Raw genomic sequence first — 12,052 nt, 5'->3', positions numbered from 1 at the left:
ACCTGAATTCAATGGTCAATGGATTTAAAATAAATTCTTAATGAACTAGGAATAAAACTTTCTAAATCTGATAATGTATCTGCCAAACTCTGGAGTAAATACTTTTCTTGATGATGAAACACTATATACATTATTTTACTTATTAAGTAAGATGAGGGTTATTTCAGCACAAGCACTGCGATACCATGAAAATCTATCTGAAAACTGAGACAACTACTAAGTGACTAATGAGCTGGTAGCATATACAACGTGGATACGCTGGCACAGGAATGATGCACGTCCCAGGCAGGCAGGAGTGGGATGGTGTGAGATTTGTCATGCTTCTCAGCACAGCATGCAATTTAAAACTTATCAATTGTTTATTTCTGGAATTTTCCACTTAATATTTTCAGACCACAGTTGACCATGGGTAACTGAAACTGCAGAAAGCAAAACTGCAGATAAAGGGGGACTACTGTATACAAAAATCAATTGTAGTGGTACTTCTGGGATGGTGGGGTAAGGTCCTCTGAAATTCTGCTCTTTCATAAGAGCAATAAGAACATTGGCAAAAAAAAAAATCAACTTTTCAAAACTCAAAATTAACCAGAGGCTTGCAATAATCCAAAGAGAATATATTCAAGAAACAACTGAATCTCAGAACAGCAAGATTTGTGGTGGTTTTTTTTAAAATTAATTAATTTATATTTTATTTTTGGCTGCATTGGGTCTTTGTTGCTGCACACGGGCTTTCTCTAGTTGCGGTGAGTGGGGGCTACTTTTTGTTGCAGAGCATGGGCTCTAGGCATGTGGGCTCAGTAGTTGTGGCTCAAGGACTCTATAGAGCGCAGGCTCAGTAGTTGTGGTGCACGGTCTTAGTTGCCCCATAGCATGTGGGATCTTCCTGGACCAGGGCTCGAACCCATGTCCGCTGCATTGGCAGGTGGATTCTTAACCACTGTGTCACCAGGGAAGTCTGATTTGTGGTGTTTTAACATGATCTATTCCAGTTCTCATCTCCCCAACTCTAGTAGAATTGAAACAAAAAACCTTACAATAATAGTAGCCATGAAAATCAGCAGTGTAGTAACCACTGGTGGGGGCAGAATTGTTTGGAATCTTCAAAAAACCTCATTCTTAGAGAATTATCATTATTCAACATGTCTGACAGTTTCCTCGAAACCCCCACTCACAGGGCTTGTCTTTCTTTGACCTGATTCAGAGCTTGCTCAGTGCAAACAGCTTTCTCCCCAGGACATTTGTTGAAAACAATCAGGGGCAATTATTTCAAATCTCAGCTGCCTGAGTTGGAAAAACAATTGGGGCAAACAAAAAGCTGACCAAACACTTCAAAGCAAAAACTGGGAAGTGAGATGTCCATAGAGGGCTTTGAAAAGCTCTGACATATTCCCAGGATGCTAGAAGGTCATGCACATGTGCACACTCTGCCCATGCTCAGGAAATACCTGAGAAGGCCTGAATCTCTCTCCTCTGACTGAACTTGAAGCTCTATACAAGCAGGAATTGAAAGCTAAGGCAGAAGTGTAAGCTGCCTGCTGGAGAATTGAAAGCATGCCTAAACATACACATAATACCCTTTGGTGAAGCCTGGGAGATATACTGATTCAAGGCATTTTAAGGAAATTTTTGTCTAATCATTGGCTGATCACTAAGCTAACCAAGCAAGATTTCAATAGCCACATATGACAAAAAATACAAACTTCACAGAATTTATTTAGGAAATTCATTAAGCAAACAAAAGGCAATAGGAGTAGTATCAACATGAACAACCAATAGCAATAACAACTAGCCCTGGGGAGGGAATCTGATTTCCACAGTTGCCACATGGTATTATTTTATATTTTTAAATTAATTTTTATTGGAGTATAGTTGCTTTACAATGTTGTGTTAGTTTCTGCTGTACAGCAAAGTGAATCAGCTATACGTATACATATATCCGCTCCTTTTTGGATTTCCTTCCCTTTTAGGTCACCACGGAGCACTGAGTAGAGTTCCCTGAGCTATACAGTAGGTTCTCATGAGTTACCTATTTTATACATAGTTTCAATAGGGTACATATGTCAATCCCAATCTCCCAATTCATCCCACCCCTGCTTCCTCCCTTTATGTCCATACATTTGTTCTCTACTTCTGTGTCTCTATTTCCGTTTTGCAAATAAGATCATCTATACCATTTTTCTATATTCCACATATACGTGTTAATATATTATATTTGTTTTTCTCTTCTGACTTACTCTGTATGACAGTTTCTAGGTCCATCCACGTCTCTACAAATGACCCAGTTTCGTTCCTTCTTATGGCTGAGTAATATTCCATTGCATATATGTACCACATCTTTATCCATTCTTCTGTTGATGGACATTTAGGTTGCTTCCATGTCCTGGCTATTGTAAATAGTGCTGCAATGAACATTGGGGTGAGCCACATCATATTATTTTAAATGTCCAGTTTTCAACAACAAAAAAAAACAAAAACAACAAAATATGTGATGCACAAAGAAACTGGAAAGTATGGTCTATACACAGAAAAGTCATTTAATGAAACTATCCCCAAGGAAGTCTAGACATTGGACTTACTAGACAGAGGCTTTAATTTAGGTATTATAAATTTTTTCAAAGAATTAAAGAAAACTATGTCTAAAGAACTAAAAGAAATTATGAGAACAATGTCTCACCAAATAGAGAATATTTATAAGAGATAGTTATTACAAAAAAGAAGAGCCAAATAGAAATTCTGGAGCTGAAAAGTACAATAACTGAATGAAAAATTTGTAAGAGGGGCTCAAAAGCAGACTTGAGCTGGCAGAAGAATCAGTAAACCTGAATATAGGTCAATTGAGGTTATCAAATCTAAGGGAAAAAAGAAAAATGAATGAAAAATAAATAGAACTTCAGAGACAAAGAGAGAATCTTGAAAGCAACAAGAGAGAAGCAACTCATCACAAACGAAGTATACTCAATAAGAGTAACAGCTGATTTTTCTTTAGAGACCATAGAAGCCAGAAAGCAATGGGACAAAATACCCAAAGTGCTGAAAGAAAGACTGTCAACCCAGAATTCTATATCCAGCAAAATTATCCTTCAAAATGAAAGGGAGATTAAGACATTCCCAGATAAAAACTGAGAGAATTTGTTGCCAGCAGGCATTCCCTACAAGAAATACCAAAGAGTGTCCTTCGGGCTGAATTGAAAGGACACTACACAGTAACTTGAATCCACATGGGAAAAAGTAAAGAACACCAGTAAAGGTAACTACGTAGGTAAATATACAATAAGACAGTATGAATGTATTTTTTTCTTTGTAAACATTTTTTTCCCCTTCTACCCGATTTAAAAGCAATAATTATACAATTTTTAATGGGCTTATAGTGTATAAAGATGTAATTTGTAAGACAATAGTGTGAAGGAGGAAACTGTACAGGAGCAAAGTTTTACTATTGCAATTAAATTGGTATTAAACTATACTAGACTGTTTTAAGTTAAGATGTTAATCGTAATCCACAGGACAACCACTAAGAAAATAACAAAAAACATAGTAAAAGAAACAGCGAGGTAATTAAAGGGGCACACCAAAAATATCTATTTAACATAAAAGAAGGCAGTGATGGAGGAAAAGAAAAACAAAAAAGACATAAGACAGAGAAAACAAATAGTAAAACAGCAGACCTAAGTCCTACCTTATCAGTAATTAAATTAAATCTAAATAGATTAAGCACTTCAATCAAAAAGCAGTGATTGGCAAATTGGATCCAACCCTATGCTGTCTACAAGAGGCACATTATAGATTCAAAGACACAAATTGTTTTAGAGTATACAGATGAAAAAATAATATGCCATGCAGACAGTAACCAAAGAAACCTAGGCAAAATAGACTTTAAGATGAAATTGTTTTTAGACACAAAGACATTTTATAATGATAAAAGTTCAATCCATTATGAAGACATAACAATTATAAACATATATACACCTAACCACAGAGCCCCAAAATAGATGAAGCCAAAACTGATGGAAATAGAGAAATAGACAATTCAATAACAATACTTGAAGATTTCAACAGAACTTCAATAAAATAATTAGGCAGAAAATCAACCAGGAAATAGAAGACTTGAACAACCAAGTATGTACCAAGTATAAACCAAATAAATCTAACAAACATCTGTAGAACATTTTACCCAACAACAACAGAATACACATTCTTCTCAAGTACACATGGAACATTTTCCAGGATAGACCATCTATTAGGCCATAAAACAAGTCTCAGTACATTTGAAAGGACTGAGTATGTTCTCTGATCATAATGAAAAAAAATCAGAAATGAACAACAAAAGAAAATTTGGCAAATGAGCAAATATGTGGAAATTAACAACACATTCCTAAATAACCAGTGGTTCAAAGAATAAATTATAAAGGAAATTAGAAAACACATTGAGATGAATGAAAACAGATTACAAAATACCAAAATTTCTGTAATACAGCTAAAACAGTGACTAGCAGGAAATTTATAGCTGTATACATCTATATTTAAAAAGAAAAAAATCTCAAATCAATAACTGAAACTTTTGGGACTTCTCTGGCAGCACAGTGGTTAAGAATCCACCTGCCAATGCAGGGGACACAGGTTTGATCCCTGGTCCGGGAAGATCCCACATGCTGCGGAGCAGCTAAGCCTGTGTGCTACAACTACTGAGCCTGTTCTCTAGAGCCCGCCTGCCACAACTACTGAGCACACATGCCACAACTACTGAAGCTCGCATGCCTACAGCCCATGCTCTGCAACAAGAGAAGCCACCACAATGAGAAGCCCATGCACCACAATGAAGAGTAGCCCCTGCTCGATGCAACTAGAGAAGGCCCACACGCAGCAACGAAGACCCAGCACAACCAAAAGTAAATAAGTTAAAATAAAATTTAATTTAATTTAATTTCCATCCTGTTGGGAAGAAGTCTCTAAAAAAAATAACTGAAACTTTTACCATAAGAAACAAGAAAAAAAGGGTAAATTAAATGCAAAGTTAATACAGGGAAGGAAATAATGAAGATTAGAACAGAAATAAATGAACTAGAAAGTACAAAAAAATAAAGAAAATCAATAAAACCAAAAGTTTGGTTCTTTGAAAAAATCAGTAAAATTGACAAACTTTAGACTAACCAAGAAAAGAGATAGAGAACTCAAATTACTAAAATCAGAACTGGAAGAGGATACATTATGTATAGTGAAGAATTAACCTTACCAATAGAGAGGTTTGGCCTTTGTCCTTGGCTACTGGAATATGATCTCTAGGTCTCTGAAGAGTCCTGCCTGATAGGAGTGTCTTTGTTTGCTGGGCCCTTTAGCTATATTGTCTTATTTCCAATCTCTGAAAGATAAAGTATTAGCCCCTGGTAAGGGCTCTAGTAAGGGCTGGAGACTAAAGGCCAGCACTCACGTGAGCAGTATGTGATCAAGCCCTACTAAATTCTAGACACCAAAAGCTTAGGTGAGTTTCCCCGGTTGGTGGTACTCTATATTTTCACACATTGTAAGTGGGAGAAGGTAATGCTATCCATGACTCCATGGAAAGAGTATGATCAAAAGCTCCACACTTGAACCTCTCCCAAACTCTGCCCTGTGCATCTCTTCCTGTGGCTGATTTCAACCTGTGTCCTTTCCCTGTAATAAATCGTGAATATAATAGCTTTCAGTGAATTCTGTGAGTCCTGTTGAATTGCCAAAACTCTTTTGGAAACCACCCCACTCCGCACCCCCTGACCCCCACTGCCTAAATTTGCAATTGGTGTTAGAAGTGAAGTCAATTTTGTGGGGCCTGTTCCCTCTAATAGTACTGTTGGTTAAACTCTTCATGTATCACTACTAACCTTGTAAAAATAAAAAGGGATTACAAAGGAATACTCTGAACAATTGCAGACCAACAAATTAGATAACCTAAATGAAATGAACACATTTCTAGAAAGGCACAAACTATCAAATGACTCAAGAAGATATAGACAAGCTGAATATACCTATAGCAAGTAAAAAGATTGACATAATCATCAAAAAACTACCCACAAAGAAAACCTGAAGCCCAGATGGCTTCACTGGTGAATTCTATGAAATATTTAAAGAACTAACACCACTCTTTTACAAGCTCTTCCAAAAAGCAAGAGGAGGGAACACTTCCCAGCTTGTTCTTTGAAGCCAGTATTACCCTGTTACCAAAACCAGACAGACATCACAAGAGAAGAAAACTGCAAACCATTATCCCTGGTAAATATGGACGTAAAAATCCTCAACAGAATATGAGCAAACAGAGTCCAACAACATAAAATGGGTTATATATCATGACAAATTGGGACTTACCTCAGGAGTGAAGGAATTCATAAATGGTTCAACATAAAAATCAGTCAAACCATACCATATTAATAGAATAAAGGCCCCAAACCACGAGATCATCTTCATAGACACATAACAATTTGCTACAATCCAATATCCTTCGCGATAAAAATACTCAACAACTAGGAATAGAAGGAAGCTTCTCAAACTTAATAAAGGGCATCTATAAAAACCCACAGGTAACATCATACTTAATGGTAAAATACTGAAAACTTCCCTGTAAGGTCAGAAATAAGACAAGGATGTCCACTTTCACCACATGCACTGGAGGTTTTATCCAAGGAAATTAGGCAATGAAAGGAAGATGTAAAACTATCACAGATGACATGATTTTGTAAATAGAAGATCCTAGGGAATCTACACACATATATACATATATATACATAAGTCTATTAGAACTGATAAATGAGCTCAGCAAATTTGCAGGCTGCAAAATTAACATACAAAAATCAATTGTATTTCTAGACACGAGCAATGAAAAATCCAAAAATAAAATTAAGAAAACAGTTCAAATTACCATATCGTCAAAAATAATATTCAGGAATAAAATTAATTGCCAATGGGTACAGGGTTTCTTTCTGGGGTGATGAAAATATTCTGATATTAGTGATGATAGTTGTACAGTTTTCTGAATATACTGAAAACCACTGAAATACAAACTTTAAAAGGGTGAATTTTATGATATGTGAATTATATCTCAGTAAAGCTATTATTTAAGCATATCAATTGTGTCTTTATAAACCAGCAAATAACAGAAAATGATTTTTTTAAAATTACCATCTACAAGAGTAATAAAAGCTACCTTGGAATAAGTCTAACAAAAGTTGTGCATAAAAGTAAATAAATAAATAAATAAATAAAAATAAATAATTAAAAAAAAAGTTGTGCAAACCCTGGGAATTTTATAATTTTATAAAGCTTTTAGAAACTTTACTTCTATAAAAGTTTTATTTAAAAAATCTACTCTTTTAGCTTCTTAAGCAGAATTCTTCCTAAGAGTTGTTCTTTTTAAATCACTACAGGATCACTTTCTAAATTATATTTGAAGTGTTTAGATTAGTTAGAAGGTGAGCTATTTAAAAGTTGATTTCTATGGATAGGAAGGTAGAATTTGTATTAAAGAGTAAGGAATAGTAAAATATGAAATTGTCATTGTTGACCTGTACAGTATTAATACTGTACTACATCATTCCAGGTAATGTTAGGGTGGCCAGAATGAGTATGATAACATATTGTTGGAAGGTTTATTTTGACATAAAATAGAAGCTGGTTTAAGTAAATCAAAGGAGAACTTAATTTCTCTAAAGTAGACTGGTAAACCTTTTAGCTCTCAACTTCTCCCACCTGCTAGTAATTCATAATCACATTGTATTTCTTTTTCTAACTATGTTTTTCACTAATGCTGGGGCTTAAGAAGAAAAGGGGAAATCTTTGGTTTAAAACTACTAGTCTCTGATATCAGGGTTCATTTTTTTTTAATATTTTATTTATTTATTTATTTGGTTGCGCCCTGTCAGTTGCGGCAGACGGGCTCCTTAGTTGTAGCATGCATGTGGGGTCTAGCTCCCTGACCAGGGATTGAACCCAGGCCTCCTGCATTGGGAGCATGGAGTCTTAACCACTGCGCCACCAGGGAAGTCCCTCAGGGTTCATTTTGCAGGTTTAAACAGTATTGGTCAGCCATCGTTTAGGAATCTTTCTAGTCACATATTAGTAAAAGAATACCTTAAATCTAAGCAGCTAGATGAAAACCCAACTTTACTGAGCTAACTTTCCAGCCCGTTAAATGAGAATCTAATGCTTGAAATGACCTTTTATTTAGAAAATTGCTATATGCCTTTATTTATTTATGTAATAAATGTAAGGGATTTTATGGGAGTGCTTTGTTATTGACCTACTTGTTATGTACTATTTTAATTTCATACCCTTTAGATATTTGGATTTGAACTGCATTTTAGAATTCATCTTTACTTACAATGCCACCATCAAACGGAGGTCCAGTTGGATACACGCCCCCAGATGGAGGCTGGGGGTGGGCAGTGGTTGTTGGAGCTTTCATTTCCATTGGCTTCTCTTGTGCTTTTGGCAAATCTATTACTGTATTTTACAAAGAAATTGAAGAAATATTTAAAGCCAGCACCAGCGAAGTGTCATGGTTATCTTCCATCACGTTTGCTGTCATGTATGGTGGAGGTAAGTACTCATGACCTGCTCTTTTAACTTTCAACGGGTAGACAAAAGCTCTGTAGTAAGTGCTTTTTGTTCTTGATGCCCTTATCAGTGAGATATTTGAAATGTTAGTTCTTGGAGTTACGTGATTAGAGTCGTGTTTTTCATTGTCTTTAACGATAAAAGCTACATAGAAGCTGTGTGCTCTGGTAGGTCAGTTATAAAATGGTGTCATTATAAAGGATAACTTCCTTTAAAAATGTGTTTTGTGTTGACTGCTGGGTATAGAAAGGTTATTGATGTTTGTATTTTAATCATATACCCTGTAAACTTGCTAAACTTTTGTTGTTTCCAATAGTTTATTGGTAGATTTTTTTTCAAAAATTTTTGATAGACAAATCTGCAAATACTGATAGTTCGGTTTCTTCATTTCCTTACACCTTTTCCCCCCTGTCTTACTGCTGGCTCGGACCTCCAGTATAATGTTGAAGAAAAGTGGTGATGGTAGGCATTCTTGTTTTGTAGTTCTGTTTTGGTTGTGTTGTTGTTTTCTGTGAGAAATAATACATTTTAGCTAGTTTGTAAACATGCCCTTAAGTCAGAAGTTTGATCAGACTTGCTCATAAATCTCATCGTTCATGTGTTTGCTCTAGATGACCATCTAAAAATTTAAAACAAGCAAACTTGCTACATATATGTGGATAATATCCTAGATACATGAAGAATCCTATAAACACTTATAATCAGGGTATTTGCAGCCTATTCTGCCTTAAAATAATTAGATTATTGTCTTGCATACTTTAGTTAAAACCCATCTAATATGTCCTAGATATATAGAAAATGTACAATCAATACTATATGTATTCCATTACACAGACCTGTGACTCTGAAATAAAGATAGAAAGTAATATTCCTTACCACTGTCTTCTGTTTCATCTGTTTATTTTCTGGGGTGGCATCCTGTCATGTTGGTAATGTCATATGCAGGTGTGGATGTGAGGGCTGGGCTTCTCCTCTATATGACTAAGCTGTTTGTTCTCTCCTAGGTCCTATCAGCAGTATCCTGGTGAATAAATATGGCAGTCGTCCAGTTATGATTGTTGGCGGCTGCTTGTCAGGCTGTGGCTTGATCACAGCTTCCTTCTGTACCACTGTGCAGGAACTTTACTTGTGTGTCGGAGTCATTGCAGGTGAGTTGCTACTGATGTATTTTCAAGCATTAATTTTTGTGTGGACTATTTATAGCATTAATTTGCCAATTCTTTTGAAAAATGAAAGTTCTTTGTTAGAAAAATTACTAGGTCACTATTTTTTAGAGCTGTTGATATGTTAATTTTAAAAAAGCAAGTCTTTAAAGAAAGTTCTGGCGCTTAATGGGTGATTATTTTTATTGAATGAATAAATTGAAAAAGATTCTTTCCTTTCTTCCTTTCTTTCTTCCCTTCCTCCCTCTCTTTCTTTCTTTCTTTCCTTTTCTTTCTTTTTTTGTCTTAAGAAAGAAGATAGTGGTGATAGGTAAAAAGTTGTTGAAAGGGAGGTCATTAGCTATTCCCACTCATTTCCCATTCTACCCAAGAAGGAATTGGCTCAAATTAGAGAAAGAGAGAATGTCAGATACAAAGCAGTTTCTGATAGAAAAGACAGATACATTTTCAAGGGTTAAAGGGCATTCATGAGGAAACCCCCCTTTCTAATAGCTAACTTAAGAAAATAAAATTGCTGAATATAAATACAATTGACACCCATAGCTCTACAGTTCAGAGAAAACTACCATTAATATTTTGATGCCATATCAACTCATTTTTATATGCACACATAGAATTTTTAGAACAAAGAGGGATGACATTAGTGAAGTCAAACAGAGAAAGACAAATATCATATGATATCACTCATATGTGGAATCTAATTTTTTTAAATGATACAAATGAACTTATTTACTAAACAGAAACAGACTTATAGATATTGAAAACAAACTTATGGTTACCAAAGGGGAAAAGTGGAGGTGGTATAAATCAGGAGCTTGGGATGAACATACACATACTACTATATATAAGATAGATAACCAACGAGCACCTACTTATAGCACAGGGAACTCTATGCTCAATATTCTGTGATAACCTATAAGAGAAAAGAATCTAAAGGAGAATGAATGTATGTATATGTATGACTGAATCACTTTGCTCTATACCTGAAACTAACACAGCACTGTAAATCAACTATACTCCAATACAGTTAAAAAAATTTTTTAAAGAGATGAGATTATGTATGTATAATGTTTGTAACCAATTTTTTCACTTAATGATACATCATGTATTATACATAGTTTCTCCATCTCAGTAAATACACTTTAGCAGCAATTATTTTTTCATGGGATAGATGGATATACCATAATTTATTTCACCATTCTCTAATTGAAGGACATTTAGATTGTTTATATTTTCACTCTTAATAAACAGTATTTGCATGATAGTGCTTTTGTATGCATCTTTGTGAAAATGATAATTTCCTTTGGATAAATTTTTAGAAGAGCAATTACTGGGAAAAAAGCGTTTTGATATCATTGGCCAAATACTCTTTTGGAAAGGTTATAATAATTTACAGTCCCACCTGCAGGACCTGAGATAATGCCAGTAATGGGTATTATCTTTTTGGATCTATACTTTTACTACATTAATTAAATTTTTAAACATTTAGCTATTTTAACTCATCTGGATTATTTGAATAACATAAGGAAGGAATAGAACTTTATTTGTTCCCATGTGATTATTCAGCCTGTTCATTATTTCATTTATTAATTCACTCAACAAATACTTATTGAGTCCCTAACTATATGCCAGCACTGGTCCAAGCTCTGTGGGGAGAGCCAACATGACAGGCAAGATTCCTGCTGTTTAGTGGAGGGAAGCAGACAATAAGCAGACCAACAAATAAATGAATAAATAAGAAAAATATTGGGTAGTAATAACTGCTTTGCAAAGACTTAAAACAGAATTTTGATAGAGGAGAATTGAATGGTCCCTAAAGGGAAGGCTTCTCAGAGGTGGTGATTTTAAGTTGAGATCTGAATGAAAGCTAGGAGAAGGCTTTGAGAAAATCTAGAAGAACAGTTACACTTAGCACAAGTAAGAATAGACTGAGATGAGGGCAGGGAGGTAGGTTAGGGCCAAATCATGGGACCTCTTAATCCAGAGTGAAAAGTTATGGACGGGCAGTCATTAGAGAGATCGAAATGTGCAAGCATCCTAACCTGGTTTACCTAGTAGGGAAGCAAGACTGGGAGACCATTTAACAGGTTATTGGGATAGTTGCTGTCCCAGCCCCATTAGCTGAAAAATCCATTATTTCCCTATTAATTTAAATGTATCTTTTGGTTCTGTTTCTGGACTTTCTGCCCAGAAAGTCCAGAAACCAACTGTACAATATACCATAGCTGTACAATATATTTATATATCTGTTAGAGTAGGCCCACCAATTATTTATCCTTTTCCAATAGTTCTAATGCATTTGTTCTTCG

At 35.2% G+C, this 12,052-nt stretch overlaps 1 protein-coding gene across 4 annotated transcripts in view; it reads left to right on the top strand.

Annotated features, from left to right (window-relative positions):
• Nucleotides 1-12,052, top strand: part of LOC307190469 (monocarboxylate transporter 1-like) — a gene marked incomplete at its 5' end in the record, with an annotated part of 112,091 nt that overhangs the window by 93,686 nt on the left and 6,353 nt on the right. For 2 of the 4 annotated variants that reach the window (XM_079929632.1, XM_079929631.1), the window contains 2 exons: nt 8,302-8,562; nt 9,585-9,728. In XM_079929632.1, the coding sequence (XP_079785758.1) occupies nt 8,346-8,562; nt 9,585-9,728 (361 nt within the window). Of the gene's footprint in view, nt 1-8,301; nt 8,563-9,016; nt 9,043-9,584; nt 9,729-12,052 lie in introns of those variants that run through there. The other 2 variants (XM_079929634.1, XM_079929633.1) reach the window with 2 other exon arrangements.

Source organism: Stenella coeruleoalba (assembly GCF_951394435.1).
Source record: "Stenella coeruleoalba genome assembly, chromosome: 1".
NCBI lineage: Eukaryota > Metazoa > Chordata > Mammalia > Artiodactyla > Delphinidae > Stenella > Stenella coeruleoalba.
Note: the sequence above shows the minus strand (reverse complement) of the source record. Positions and strands in the feature narration are given on the sequence as shown.